Below are 15,618 nucleotides of genomic sequence, written 5' to 3'. Positions count from 1 at the left end.
CCTGCCAAACTCCTTCTTTGTTCCGGAGGGACTTTTGTCTTGAAGTCAATTTTTAATCCGATGTTGAAATACTTTTTGTGCGCATTTTTGTTTTTTTTGGGGGAGAAAATGTATTTGGACTGATTGTGACTTGTGCATCTCATTTACGTATTAAGGTATTTATTTTTCATTGAATCCAGAGAAATATCACCACAGCCCTGTCATAGGGATACGAAGTTGTTTTAAACTTATTTTGTATGATTGGACACCATTATCAGTACTAATTGTATTTTCTACTATGACTTTGCAATAAACATTAAAGAAAATGATGTGAACCGCATATAGTCTCTTTCGTTTCTCGACTTTGCGTTTAGGTAGCCCGTTCAGATTGTTCACGTGGTAAGTTTTATGTGGGTTAACAGGTGATCATTGTTTCATTTGACAATTAGATGCATCGCGAGTTACCGACGTTAGGAAAATAAAGGCCCGCATGGAGCTGCCATGTGGGCGGGGCTAGCAGATCTCAGCCCTCCCATTGGTCATTGAGACGTTACTCGTTTCCTTATTGGTAACATACATGCGACATCGGTGGCGGCAAGAAAACAGTAGCACAATACTTTATTGAGATAGCCTCGATTTCTGATTCACCGAACACAGCCTTCATGACTAAAAGGCGTGCAGAAGACGCATTGTTTGGCGGAGTTCCTACTAAGACGTGTTATGGTTCACTTTGTAGTCTAGACATGCAACTGAAAGGCAGCGCTACATCTGGGCCAGTTGATCCGCCATCTCTGCAAGCTCTCCTGGGAAGCCGCTGCAGAAAGAGACCCTATTCCCCTGAAGAGGCAGACGTGCAGGAATCAGTTCTTAATCGCAAACCTGCAACGGATGATCCAGGCAATCACGCATTAAACAGTGCAATGGCCGACAGTTCTAGTAGCAGCCGAGATCGGTCGACGTCTCCCACGCGGAACATCGCCAAGAAACGTGCTCGGGATGATGAGGATGTGCCTCAGAAGACCGTTCCAAAAGTTGCTAAAGTAAGTTCATACATGTAACTTGCGGTTCGTCGTTTAGAACAACGGCGTAAAACCATTGTGCACCGAGGCCGGTGCAATAGCATAAATAATCCACTAGGTGCCACTAAAGAGTCGGAGTGGTGGTAATAGTATTTGAGTGTATTATCTGTGATACTCATGTATCTTATCAAAATCTTTTTTTCTTTCTTTTTTGCCATCAATTAGCCAAATAACGACAAGAACGACGACAGCGAAGACATCAGTTTTAACTATTTCCAGTTCTGGAGAACCCCTTTGCCTGCCTTAGATCTATCGCTCCTGGAGGATGAAGACTCCAAATCAGAGTCCAGGAAAAATGTGACTGCGAAAGATGGCATGGAAACATGAATATCGTCAACACAAAACCGTCGATACACTAGTCTATAACAATGTGATAAACTGACTTCCCTTCTGTTTCTGCTAAAAAAAAAGTCATTGACAACATTCCATGTGTTGAGGTCGCTTCTGAGGAGGCTGCATATTGTTGTTTTGATTTTGGAAATATTCCAGAATTCTTCTTTGGTTCTTCATGTAGACCTACATCTCTTTCAGTCTAGACACAAGTCGAACATCCTATTTATTTTTTTTGACAGTATTAACATAATTCCAGATATAAGTCACAAACAACCGACACAGTCAGACATAGAGAGCGATGCGGAAACATAATGCACCCACTAGACTTGAAATACATAAAAATGCTTGCACTCCAAGCCAATCAATTCTGGTTAACTGTTCTCGTCCATCTTTTGTTGTTTTGATGTGATCTCCAATTCCATATTGCTCTTGCATCATGAATGTAGTTTGGCTGTATTTTGTACATGTATTTCAGATCTGAAAACGTCTTCTTGTCCACCCTTCCCTTTTAAGATGTAAGCGAATAATGCAAACACTTTTTTGAATTGCAGAGATATGATAGACTTCCATTGTTTCTTAACCGGCCGTGTTGAATTCCTTATGTTGTGTTACTGGTCATGGTACTGCTCTTCGTAGAACACTGTCAGGACATTTGTATAAAGTTTTTACAATAAACGTTTTTATCCTCAACTGTGTGTTTTTAGTTTTCTTAGCAAGTTGGTTGGAAAACAGTAGCACACAAAAGACGTGTTTTAACCACATACAAACCTGATAAGAAAACATAATTTTACTAATTGAATCAAGCGGAGAAGATGGGGAAGTTATATCGACATGCATCTGCTTTAATAAGTGACAATGTGGAGTATGTATAATTATTCAGCAGGGGAACCATGATTAATCAGGGCATGCAATATTATGCATTATGGAACCCAATCAAAAGATATAAAAATAAATCGAGATTTGGTGACCGGAAGTCCTGACAGGAAGTTTTGGGTTTGGGCTAATAGTCGAAAGGGGTGTAATGTCAACACAAATGGGAATTTTTTTATTTATTAAAGTAAATAAATTCTAGTACAGTTTATTATATATAGACTTAATGTTACTATATTGTACCGTGGGGCATGTGTATGACTATGAATCTCACATTCCACCACATTTTACTTTCCACAATATCACTTACAAGTAGTACTTGTAACTACTTTAGGCCTTAACCCTCTGTTTATTAAAATCACAGACACTTTGGTTCTGTCTATTAGGGCACGGGAAGGCAATCCAATGTTTATACTTGTAGCAATTAGGCTATAAGTTAATATTTACCCACTAAATGGCAGGTCAAACACATGCTGTTCTCATTCCACAATGGAAAATGTCATTTGTGTTTTAAGGTGGGTTATTAACTTGTCAAGGCTGTTTGAAAGAATTTTCTTGACCTTTAGAATAGGGTCTTGTAGCCCGGCTCATTGATAAGATATTAGGCCACCATGTTGGTTAGTTATTAAACTCGAGGTTGTTAATAGCAATTTAGATCGTAAATCATGTAATTCTAAACTGTTAAATGGTTAAATCCCTTTGTAAATTCAGCTTAGTGTCGGTTTGGTTCCCCAGGACCACAGCCCCAGTGCAGTCCTATGTGACCCCATCACGGAGCGTCTGGGTGACAGGGTCCTGGATAACGACCACAGGAGGCCCGTGGATGGGGACGAACGACCCATGACTGGGCCGCACTGGGGTGCTCACGTCCAGGCTCCTCAAAAAGTAACCTGGACTTGGTAACACCGGTCGCAGACGACGTCCCCGGGGCCAGGGACCCGAAGAAACCCATGGTGGCTTTTAAAATAAAAGTAGCGTATAACGCAGAATATTTTTTTTATTGATTATTATTAGCCTGTTATTATTCTGTATCTACTGGGGTCACGGAATATATAAGACCTTATATTGAACTGGGGGTCCACAACTATTGAAAACACCTGATATACAAAAGTATTCACTTAACACCATTATTCCACCACATCTATTAATGAACATATTTGCTTAGTTTACAGGAGTTTAAGTGGCCTTGGATCAAAGCGTCTATAAACGCCCTACATGTTAATGTAAACGTATAGCCCTGTAACGCATGCCTTTCAGCCATGCCTATTGCAATGCTCATGCCTGCGTGTTGTTGTTTTGGGTTGACACACAGACGTGCCCATGTGAACACTGGGCTCACACACACACACACACACACACACACACACACACACACACACACACACACACACACACACACACACACACACACACACACACACACACACACACACACACACACACACACACACACACACACACACACACAGGCTTAAAAATCCATGCATTTCTCAGGAAGTGCTAAGGAAGTGACACTCGGTTTTTCCTTTTATCAATGTTGCAACCAGTCAGGCCTTTGTTTCGGGGTATTCTTATCTGGGGAAATTCCCAGAGCTGATGCATTGAGTGGGCAGAACGAAAGAAGTATTGATGGCAGGTTTACTAGCTTCTCATCGCTGTACCATTTCGATGTTGCAAGAATCAGAGAGCGCAAATCAGAGACGGATGCTTGGATATTGTGCTGTTGCTGGTGGCTGAACGGGGAAAAGTGACATAATTATGTTCAACGACGCAATGGGCTTCACTGGAAAGGTCACCTCAACTATACTACAAGTTTGGCTTTAGATTCAGACGGCGAGGTAATTTAATGCCCTCCAAACTTTTAAACAAGTTCACTTTTTCTTTATTTTTAGACACGGAGATCGTGGATCGAAGAAAGCTTCTCCAAAAGAGACTGTGTGCATTTTATTCCTTCCACGCGGGAGCCACACCGGTAAACTAACTCTTAGTTTAACACAACCAATCTCAGAGAATGTCTCAAAGAGATGTTTAAAATATTGATTCCTGTGTATTACAGATGTGTTCCAGTATGCCACGTTTGTCAAAACCTGATCAGGTAGGCTATGATATTTTATGTTCATAGTTTTTATATCTGTTGTTATATTTTCCCTCTATACAACTTATTAATTAGTATGTAGCCTACAGTATATTAGTAAACATTCGATATTGTCTGATTGTAAAATGTTGGTCTTGTATGGTCAACATTTCAGCGCCACACTTTTTGGCAAGTCCTGTTTCAACAGATCCTTGGACTATAGTCCTAACTAGACTCTTCCTCTGCACTGCTCAGATGCTGCTGTGGACGCCTAATAGGGGAGCATTCCTGGCAGTATTCCTGCCCCCGAATATCTCTGGTTCCCGGACCTGGGCCGGAGGTGGAGGAGCACTGGTCCACAGAGTGCCACACCATAGCCAGCCCCACCGATTCCTACGGCACCATAGACTTCCAGGATAGTGCCGCGCGGGTCTGTCGCGCAAAGGTGGGTTTGAAATAAGTCCAGACCCCTCAAAGGAGTGAAAATATTGAACTATCATTCAGTATACGCCGTGCAAACAGGGGACGTGTTACTATAATAACTAAGGGTGCACTCACACTAGGCCATCTCTACCGTGCCCAAGTCCGTCTCACACCTGTACCGTGCTCAAGTCTCGTTTTCGCCCCTTTTCGCCCGTTTTCGCCCGTATAATCAAGGCGCTGGTTCTCCACAGAAAAAAGTGGGGCGCATCAAGCCTGCGCGCAGTCATGAGGAGATTCAACCTTTTAAATTGAGCAGAAATACTTTTTAATGTACAGTTAGTAATTACATTGATCAATGGGCTTTATTTAAAGCTACAAAAAGAATACAAATAAAATAATATATAAAAATGTCAACGCAACTCTGTCCCCCAGCTGGTGGGGGGGTAATGACGTCATCGTTTGCGTTTCAGGCGTCCACACGAATCCTCCTAACGAAACCGCATTCGCCGCATAGATTTGAAACCACCTCCGAGGGTGGTTTCAGAAATGTGCGGTTTCGGGCACCGGATTCGCCGGCTTCGTCTGGAAGGTCGGCCGAAACGCAAAATAAATTATGCGGTTTCACAAAAAAGTCGGCTCCGTGTGGACGGGGTCTAGTCTTGCGAACAACATTTCTTATGGACGTTTCCAGTAAATCTATCACCTATTACGGCTCCAACTCATGATTATTTAGTTTACTAGATATCTTTGTTGAATTGTCATTGAATAAGGCAATAGCACACGTGAGGGAGTGCGTTATATCTTATACATAGCAGTTCAACAATTATGTAACAGTAATGAGCAGAAACAGATTTAGATTTGTTCGTTAAATTAATAATTTATTTGGCACAGCCAACGCAAACAGTTCATGGACTTGGAATGGACTGTTGCCAAACAGAGCATAAACATTTTCCTGCCAACTAGTTGGCTACATTTATAGGTCTTCATGTTACTGCAGGAGAGCTGTTGTTACATGAATTATCTGTACATTTCCATTTATTGGGCAGCCAGGCAGTGAAATTAGAGTCTGTTGACATTCGCTTCGGAGGCTTGGTTGATTCCGATTACCTTACAGCTATCGTCGTTAATGTAGTTAAAAGTTATTCAAAAACACCTGTTAAGTCGAGTTATACCTTTTTGTAAGTCCCAGTGCTGTTGTAATCTGTAATCTGTATCAGCACCCTTGGAGCCTCTGGTTCAAATTGGTCATAACTGTTATAACTACTACTAACTAGGATGTAAAATATATAATTGTATATAAAGTATTATATAATGTGTAATAACTCTCAACCCATGTTACCAATCAGTCATCCGAAGTCCTAGTTTTCTAGGAGAGTGAGAACAAGGAACCAACAGGCTCGTCACATGTGCTGTACAAAAACCATTATAAACGTATACTGGTCCTTTCCTCTCCAGTACGTCCGTGTGTCGGTGGACTCCAGAGCCGACGACGTTCTCCAACTGATGCTGAGCGAGTGGCAGATGGACCGACCCAAGCTGCTGATCTCCGTCCAAGGGGGCTCCGAGAACCTCATCCTACCCCCCAAGGTCAGCCGGGCCTTCAGCAAGGGCCTGCTCACGGCCGCCCTCAGCACCGGTGCCTGGATCCTCACCGACGGGATCAACACCGGTACGAGTCGGGAACCAACAAAGTTAATCAATAATTGTGGATCGATTTTTAATTTTTTCTTTTTTTTTTTTGCTCAGACGGTTTTCATGATTTTTAAAGCATTCATTGTCTTGACTCTCATTTGGAACCAAGGCCATCCTTAGGAACTGGTGCTCAAGTGGAGTTAATGTCACACAAGATCCTAACGCATGCTATGATTGTATTAATAATAAAGTCCTCATTCAACGGCACGGTCCAGGCGTCTCCAAGTACGTGGGCGAGGCCCAGAAGAAGTTTGGGAGCCACAACCTCAGGAAGAGGAACACGGTGGGGGTGACCCCCTGGGGGATGATCAACAACAACAACAATGACCTCATCGGCAGGGATGTGAGTTTGAAACCCATCGCTCAATCTGGTTCGACTATAGCGTGCATCACGCTTCATTCGGGGAAGAAGTTCGGCATACCTCGCCATTCTTGTACTTGTTGCACCTCAAAGAATTTTTTACTTGCAACAATCGATGATCGCAATGCAATGTTGACCGCTTCAGTGTAGCTCTCTAGCACCTTCTACTGTCATTCGTTCTTGCCCTTCATGCGGTCTCTCTTGTCCGGTTGTTAGGTGTACCGGCCCTACCAGTCTCTGGGAAACCCTCTGAGCAAGAGAGACTGTCTGAACAACTTTCACTCCCACTTCCTATTGGTGGATGATGGCACCATAGGGAAGTATGGGTGCCAGCACGGCTTTAGAAGGCGCCTGGAGAAGCACATTCAACAGCAGAGGATACACCCTCGTGAGTTGCTTCCTATGTGTTTCTTGTCCATTTATGTTTTTTTTTTCACATTTCTATATTTCAATTGGCTGAGTGTACTTTAGTGTTTGTAATTAAGTGCTCGCAACTGAAACAATTTCCCTCAGGATCAAAAATGTAATTTTAATCCGTGGGTTGTGTGGGTTTTTGCTTGAAAAACGATTTTGTTGAAGAGCAGATTTACTAGTGTGACATCTCATCAGATTAACCATTTTATCTCTGTACCCCCCCACCATCTCATAGGCATGAACCAGGGAGTGCCTGTGGTGTGTGTGGTGGTTGAAGGAGGCCCAGCCGTGGTCACCACAGTGTTGGACTACGTCAGCAGCAATCCTCCCGTGCCTGTGTTTGTGTTCGAGGGATCGGGCAAAGCCGCAGACCTGCTTGCCTTCTTGCACAAGCAGACCGCTATGGATAGGTATTCGTATGGGATATTTGTTTTAAAGGGGACTTATTATACCACCAGGTGTGAGTGTGATTAGCCTTACAAGCCGTTTCGAAAATCTGCCTAATATGACATCACTAGTGGGTGTGTCCACCTAGATCTGTGCTGGATTAGTCTGGCTGAACGGAAGTGGACAGCGTCTATTGCTTAGCGGCCGATTTGGCCGCGACTCCTCCCCTTCCGGTTGCTGGCGTTACCAAGTTTTCGAAATTGTTTGTGGAACTAGACATCCAAACTTGTTTAATTTTAATATAATGTAATTACTGATTACTGACTATCTGATTTCATTACAATGGTAGGACCACAACATAGCCTATTTTGACATTACCTTGGAAAAGCCAGACTCTCCCCGGGGATTCTCCCCGGGGACGATGCGTTTGCGGTCACGACTATCGGCGGTTGGTGTGGATTTGGCGCATCGTTTCACTCTGACGGCGGCATGAGCGTTTGACATGGATTTAACCACTGAACCGATCCGTTCCACTTCACAATAGCTCCTAGCTCCTACGGTATTTCTTTAGTAGTGTTCTACAAGAACCACATATAAATGTTAAAACGTCGTTCGTTTTTATAGGTCCCGTGAGCTCCTCAAGGGCCAAAGTGTATGGTGGCTTGAAATCATCGTGACAAAGAATCAAACGATGTTTGTTCTTTTTATCTATAAAATTATCTCCACATAGGCGACATACATCGTTAATGGTTTTTTGTGGCGTTTGGGATTGAGCCATTTCTGACAGCCTCTGAACGTCAAGAAGTTCCGTCAAAATAATTTCCCCCCCCGGCACTATTTTGCATGGACACCGCTGCTGCTTCCCGGGCTTAGCCCCGCCCTAGACGATTGTGATTGGTTTAAAGAAATAAAGCAGGCCCGCCCAGTTTCCCAACGGATAGACGGCTCGAGGTAGCGTGGCTCCAGACCATTCTACTTGCTGTAGTTTGGTCTGGCTTTGCGAGACTAGTGCTGGATAGATCTATCTACCAGTGGATCTATCCAGCACAGATCTAGGTGGACACACCCACTAGTGATGTCATATTAGGCAGATTTTCGAAACGGCTTGTAAGGCTAATCACACTCACACCTGGTGGCATAATAAGTCCCCTTTAACTTATCGGGCTTGCATTGAAGATCTGGCCTGCGAAATACAGCTCTACATACTCTATGTCATGTGTGTTGATAGACAGCTGGATGCTGACCTTCAGGAAGACTTCCTGGATAAGATTGGAAAAGAGTTTGGAGTGGACAGTAAAGAAGCCTCTGACATCTTTTATCTGCTTCTGAATTGCATGGATTACAGGCTGTCGGTTAGTAGAGGAATGGGTGTGTTTTACAAATGGAATATTTGCAACTCCCTGAAATGATAACCTTTTGGTTCATCCATCTTTGATCGACTGAATGCACAGATCACCATCTTCGACTCAGAATCCAAAGACCAACAGACGACAGATTCGGCCATTTTGACTTCTATACTCAAGGGTATTTCTATTATACATCTTCGTTTTGATATTACTGCAAAAAGCTGATTCATTGTTTCCTGTCAGGATGCAAAGAGATTTCAACAAATATGACAAAAAATGCTTTTGAAATAAATCGCCTACCCCAGCTTTAAGTGACCCATCTATAGCGAATACAGCATGGTTAAAGTCCCCATTTCGGCTGTGCTCTCTCTTCCCTATGATCAACAGGCACCAACGCCAGTCCTGCAGAGCAGCTGGGCATGGCACTAGCATGGGACAGACCGGATATTGCTAAGGACAAGATTCTTGTGTATGGGCAGTACTGGCAGGTGAGCGTGACCGGCTCCTCCCATCCAGATTACAATAGCATTGTGCTTCTAAAGTATAATCCATAGATTTCATATCGTTGGCCTCTATGCATTATTGCCAAAGTCATATTTTGGCCCAACTCTACTCTCACCTCACTGCACCTCATTGGCTATATCTTAAGCCAATCAGAGTGCTTTTTACATTCCATAATCCCTATTTGCCTAAGTGATCTATTTGACTTAGGCGTTATTGACGCTAATTACAAGATGAATCTTAAAACTAACTGAGGCTATGATGCTATGAGGCTATTGCTATGATTGTGCTGCTCCAGTCCACTCTAACCTGACCCTCTGTGTTGCCCAGAGATTCCACTCTAACTCGACCCTCTTTGGTGCTCAGAGAGACTCCCTTGAGCAGTCCATGCTGGACGCCCTGGTCATGGACCGCGTGGCGTTTGTCCAGCTGCTCATCGACAACGGCATGACCATGAGCCGGTTCCTCACCGTGGAGCGCCTCGAAGAACTCTTCAACACGGTACTCAAGACCAAGAAACTGCTTGCTAGCTTTTTTTTTCTTTCCTTCGCTTGTTCTCTTCAACTGCTTCCCAGCTTATCTCTGTCATTCCTTGGGCCTGCCACAGCTCATTTTACTGTAAACAGCTTGACTCAGAGGATGTTGGGAAATCTTAGTCACAATGCCCTCCATGGAGGTTTGTAAAACAACAGCACGTCCACACACAGAGGATGACCAACGCTGTCCAGAGTAGGGCAATATTGTGAAGTCTTCTGCCATTCACATACTCAGATAAGACCTTATATTCATGAATAGGGCACTCCATGGAGGGAATCGCGACTAAAAGGTTGTAACATATCAACTCTAAGTCGCTTTTGGCTAGCTAGCGTCCACTGCGAGTAGGAATCAGATAACGGAAACCAAGTGGGAAAATGGTTGAAAAGTGATTGAGCTGGTGATTTGTTCGTCCTGATTGTTTCCCCAGCCCAGTGTTTCAGTGTGTCTCGCCGGACACTCTCTTTGTCTCAACTTGGCTCTCCCTCATCGCCGTGTAAACAGAGGAAATGCCAATTGTTCATTTCCAGGCCCCCAGGGGCATAGAGCTTGACTCACATTTAGAAACTATGGCTGGACTTCGCTCTTACCATAATAATAATGGTTCATATAATTCATATAATAATAATCAGTCAACTTTAATGGGAATTTCCATGATGCATGATTTTCACAAGACACTAAGACAATGTAAGCTCTGAGTTATTATCTAGTTACCAATTCACACTTTGAGCCTTGGGGTCGCGGGGGGGGGGGGGGAGTGAGACAGCCTCGGGTGATTTACAGCTACACCATGAGCTCCATCCTGGGATGCCTGAAGAGAGTAGGGGCGTCAGTGTCTGCAGTGTGCCCCCTGTTGATGGCTCACTTCAACGCTTCAGGCTTTGACTGCTGAGTGGCCTCTCTGTGCAGAGACAACTTTTCTTTATACAATTTTTTCCTTTTTGACCATAAACTTCTCACGTATTCAGATTCACATTGCCGATACAGTTCAAAGAACGTCCACCACAAAGCCTTTTCCAAAGAAAGGAGTTCTTGGGCAATTCATCTTTTGTTCTTCTCTATAGTTGTGTTCATTTTTCTTTTGGTCCACTGCTATGAGACTCTTTACGTGCAACCCTTAGCTTTCCCTATCTCCTCAGTAGTGACGCATTATTAATAATGGTTGATTAATAACCTATGGATAAGAAGTCCCTCAAAAAGAGAATCAGCCCCGTTATTCATATGAAACAAATTTTCTTACTAATTTTCTTATTTAGTGCAAAAGTCAAGTAAAATACAAATGTATTTGTTTCTTTCAGCCACAGGCCTCGTCCGATTGTTTTCTCCATCACCTCGTCGCAGATGTGAAACAAGTGAGTGGCCCTCATTAGTTTTGACTCAACTCCAGATCCCGCTAGTTTAACGTAACCTACCGCACATGGATCCCCCTCCATCTCCGTCACGTAAACCTTACGACGATACAATCTTAAAGGGGACATGTTATACCACAAGGTTTGATTGTGATTAGCCATTACAAGCCATTTTGAAAATGTGCAGCTTCTGACATCACAGGTGGGCGAGTCCACCTAGACGTGCGCTGGATAGATCAGTCTACCAGCCTACCCAGTGGACTGTAGCAAACGTTGGTCATCTATCCATCATTCATCTAGGTTGACACGCCCACCTGTGATGTCAGAAGCTGCACAAGCTGCACATTTTCAAAACAGCTTGTAATGACTAATCACACACATACCTGGTGGTCAAATATGTCCCCTATAACGACCGATGAATTCCCATGAAAGCAGCAGGAAGGTCCCCATTTGCATGTGTGTCGTGTGTGTGTGTGTGTGTGTTTGTGGTCAGAGCTCCATGCCAAGAGGGTACCGTCTCACTCTGGTCGACATGGGCCTGGTGATCGAGTACCTGATTGGAGGAGCGTACCGGAGCATCTACACGCGCAAGAGTTTCAGAGCGGCCTACAACCTCCTGAAGATCCAGAACAAAGTGAGAAGGAAAGCAACGCGCCGTTAAGAACGCCGTTAAGATGATTAGATGAGGATGAACATAAGGGGGGCAGTGTAGGACAGTGGTTCTCAAAGTGGGGTCCGCGTACCCCTTGGGGGTACTGGGGGTACTACAGCGGGTACTTTTTCACCCTGAACAAGTTTCAATTGTAAAAGCTAGACAATGTGGTTAAAATGTAAATCTGAAAACAAAGATAAAGGAGAATCTTTATTTTTTCTCCCAAAAAGGTTTTGTGCCTGTGAAGGGGGCACTTAGCTGAAAAAATATCTTAAAAGGGGTTAACTAATAGAACAAGTTTGAGAACCACTGGCCTAAGGGCAATGGGTTCGACCGTAAGCGGAAAGGTACAAGGTTGGAATCCCAGTGTTCACAACGGTCTAGAGCAAGATGCCATTACCTATTGAAGCTCATCACTAACAAAACAATCACTGTGAACCACTTTGGATAAAGTGATCTGCTAAATGACGAAGCAGCATGTACGTACTGTCTAGACACACATTGTTTTATAAACAATGTGTGTCTATCTTGGATGCCTATCTCACCTCACCTGACCGCTTTGCCTGTGTTGACGCAGGAGAAAGCCCGGAGTAGCGCTTGCTTCCTGTCCAAACCCAGGCGAGTGCTGACATCCAACCCCCCCAGAGTCCCACAACGGCCTCACTTCTTCAGAACCGCTCAGCCGTACAAGTGCAAGGTGGGCGGGGCGAGGCCGACACACAGACACACAACTGTTGAGTCATACTTTGCTGCTCGCTTGGTTGATTTCCGTTGCCCACTTTTTGGAATTCAGCTGTCTATATTTAGTCCTAATACTCCTTGCGTAACAAGGAGCTATTGTTACGCAATGGAAAAGTTTTATACTTGTGCTGACTTTTACTGATCAAGGCATTCTAGTGTCTAATGTCTAACATGCGTCTACACGTCTAAAGTGTTAACTCTGTGTGGCTTGGCTGTGTCTACCATCCCCCCCCCCCCCCCCCCCCCCCGCGCTCAGGGGACAGACCCGTATCCCGGCAACCAAGAGGCGATGGCGTCCGCGGCCGCCGACGTCACGCTCCTCGTGCACTTCAACTTCAACGACCTGTTTGTGTGGGCGGTGCTGCAGCGCCGCCAGCAGATGGCGCTGTTCCTGTGGCAGCATGGCGAGGAGGCGCTGGCCCGCGCCACGGTGGCCTGCAAGATGTACCGCTCCATGGCCTCTGAGGCGCGGCAGAGCAGCATGCACGAGACCCTGGCGGACCAGCTGAAGGCCTGCTCACTGTAAGGTGCCGCAATGGAAGTAAGCCTACGGGCTTCGTTGTGTCGTCCCTGACTATTTATGTGTTTTAATGTATGACACCGAAGGGAGATAGGAGGTCCTACTCTCTGTAAGGGGGGGGGGGGGGGGCTCTACAGATAGGAGGTTCTGCTCTCTGTAAGGGGGAGGGGGGGGGGGGCACTCTACAGATAGGAAGTCCTGCTCTCTGTAAGGGGGGGGTCTTTACAGATAGGAGGTCCTGATAGGAGGCCGTGAGTGGGATAATGCACAGTGTGTCACGGCAGTATGTTACTGAACATGAATAGAAACTGAGCAAATCCCGTCAGAATAATGATTTAGCTGTTGCTTGTTTGAACTTTGTCTGCCCCCTTGAGAAGGGTACATGTTTGACTCATTGAAACTGGCACTTATTGAAAATGTATGGCTGGAACCAATTTATATAGTGCCTCTGAATCCTAGTCTGATGTAAACATGGTGATTTGCTTGGAATACCGTGTGCGTATGCACAGCAACTTGTTTTTTCTTTCTGATTTACTGTTTCATGATTCAGCGAAAACAGTGACAGGTCATTATTGAGGGGAGTAACACTAGTAGGCCTGTTTGTCAAGTGATCCATGCTCACCACGTATCGGTTACGTTGATACCCATCGGATGTGGTTCGTGTCCCGTCCCCGTCGGTCAGCGAGTTCGGGCAGCTGTCGGTGGACATGCTGGACTGCGCCTTCCGGCAGAACGAGCAGATGGCCATGAAGCTGCTGACCTCGGAGATGGACGCCTGGAGCCACTTCACCTGCCTGCAGATGGCCGTGTCGTCCTGCCACCGGCCCTTCGTCGCGCACTCCTGCACCCAGACGCTGCTCACGGACCTCTGGACCGGCTCGCTCAACATGAGGAAGAACTCCTCCTTAAAGGTACAGGAGGCGCTTTTAAAGGGACTCCTGTTGAGCGGGTTAAGGCTTGAGCTCAGTTCAATTTGCATTTATTGTGCCACAAGGGGCCTTTATTCGGCAGCAGCCGGTTATGTTAGTTTACAGGGGTCGGCTTAGCCCACGGAGGTAGAGCGGGTGGACTTGCTAGTTCGATTCCCGGCTCCTCCTTGTAGCTGAGGGTCGAGGTGTCTTTGAGCAAGGCACCTCACCCTCACTGCTCCGGACGAGCTGGCTGTCGCCTCGCATGGTGCACTCCGCCGTCGAGGGAGTGAATGTGTGTGTGTGAACTGTTGTAAGGCGCTCTGGATAAAAGCGTCTGCCGAATGCCCTAAATGTAAATGCAGCAAGGCATGATACTACAACACAATCAACAGAGTAAGACACACAGAAAACATTTTAAATTCAAATTGTGACATTCAATCCTGTAAGGCTAAAAAACGCATAAACAGTTTGCAGCCATGTTCTGTTACTACACCACACCTAGGTGGCTGCCCCAATCCACATAGGTGACCTTCTTGGCCTGGTGTTGGTGCCATCTAGGAGAACTCCCCTAGTGTGGGTGGAGGTGTTTTTAAACTGTGCACATGGATTGCTCAAAGGTGTGCAGCCTCACCGAGCCCCAGAATCCCTTCAGACTCGGCCAGGTGGCGCTGCTACAGCCAACAATCATCCACACACTCTCCCACACAGATAAAAACAGATAAAAACCCCATGGCTTAGGGTTTGATGGAGATAACGTAGATCCGAGGCACATCTACTACTTTGCATCGCCCACGTAAGTCAAGTCAAGTCCCTTTTATTTAGGTAGCACATTTAAAAACAACAGGAGTTGACCCAAAGCGCTTTACATTTGCAGAAGTCAGGGTTGGGCAGGACAGTTGTTGAAAGGGGCCCAGGGATACACAGGTCTTGACTAAAAAAGAAATGCATAAAATAAGTAGAAAATAAGTAGGAAGAAAGCAATAAAAGTAGTAAGAACAAGGTTAAGGGTGTTAAGGGTTGTTAAAAGCAAGAGTGAAAAGGTATGTCTTTAAATTAGACTTAAAACTGGCAAGGGTGGTAGAGGACTTGATGTGGGGTGGAAGGGGATTCCATAGGTTTGGGCCGGCAACAGAGAACGCCCGGTAAGCCCCCCGGTTGTGCTAAACAACGTCTCCACGTTGCCGATGTTTTCGGGGGCCCCCCTCGCTGACCTCACCCACAGCTAGACTCGCTAGACTGACTCCCCGGAGGAGCAGGAGTAAGAGGGGAGTAGTGGGAGTAAGAGGGGAGTAGTGGGAGTAAGAGGGGGGTAGTGGGAGTAAGAGGGGAGTAGCGGGAGTAAGAGGGGAGTAGTGGGAGTAAGAGGGGGGTAGTGGGAGTAAGAGGGGGGTAGTGGGAGTAAGAGGGGAGTAGTGGGAGTAAGAGGGGGGTAGTAGGAGTAAGGAGGGAGTA

General features: G+C 45.4%; 2 protein-coding genes across 3 annotated transcripts; both read left to right on the top strand.

Annotated features, from left to right (window-relative positions):
- The first annotated feature begins 586 nt into the window (after positions 1 to 586).
- On the top strand, positions 587 to 2,081 carry wu:fa19b12 (WRNPLPNID domain-containing protein). Its single transcript, XM_030371027.1, has 2 exons — positions 587 to 1,019; positions 1,224 to 2,081. The coding sequence occupies exons 1-2, from the start codon at positions 642 to 644 to the stop codon at positions 1,383 to 1,385; spliced, it is 540 nt and encodes a 179-aa protein (XP_030226887.1). The 5' UTR covers positions 587 to 641; the 3' UTR covers positions 1,386 to 2,081.
- Positions 2,082 to 3,734: 1,653 nt separating this feature from the next.
- On the top strand, positions 3,735 to 14,073 carry trpm6 (transient receptor potential cation channel, subfamily M, member 6). Of its 2 annotated transcripts, XM_030371147.1 has the most exons (17): positions 3,736 to 4,052; positions 4,154 to 4,233; positions 4,318 to 4,356; positions 4,591 to 4,780; positions 6,214 to 6,427; positions 6,666 to 6,793; positions 7,028 to 7,199; positions 7,461 to 7,635; positions 8,841 to 8,964; positions 9,064 to 9,136; positions 9,346 to 9,446; positions 9,826 to 9,960; positions 11,292 to 11,345; positions 11,836 to 11,976; positions 12,572 to 12,691; positions 12,992 to 13,262; positions 13,938 to 14,073. In XM_030371147.1, the coding sequence occupies exons 1-16, from the start codon at positions 4,020 to 4,022 to the stop codon at positions 13,259 to 13,261; spliced, it is 2,049 nt and encodes a 682-aa protein (XP_030227007.1). In that variant the 5' UTR covers positions 3,736 to 4,019; the 3' UTR covers position 13,262; positions 13,938 to 14,073. The 2 variants fall into 2 exon arrangements, with proteins under 2 accessions (XP_030227008.1, XP_030227007.1); XM_030371148.1 differs by lacking the exons at positions 11,836 to 11,976; positions 12,572 to 12,691; positions 12,992 to 13,262; positions 13,938 to 14,073 and having other exon boundaries at positions 3,735 to 4,052; positions 11,298 to 11,537.
- Positions 14,074 to 15,618: the final 1,545 nt, after the last annotated feature.

This window comes from Gadus morhua, chromosome 11 (genome assembly GCF_902167405.1).
Source record: "Gadus morhua chromosome 11, gadMor3.0, whole genome shotgun sequence".
NCBI lineage: Eukaryota > Metazoa > Chordata > Actinopteri > Gadiformes > Gadidae > Gadus > Gadus morhua.
The sequence above is the reverse complement of the archived record's forward strand: the minus strand, read 5'-3'. Positions and strand labels throughout refer to the sequence as shown.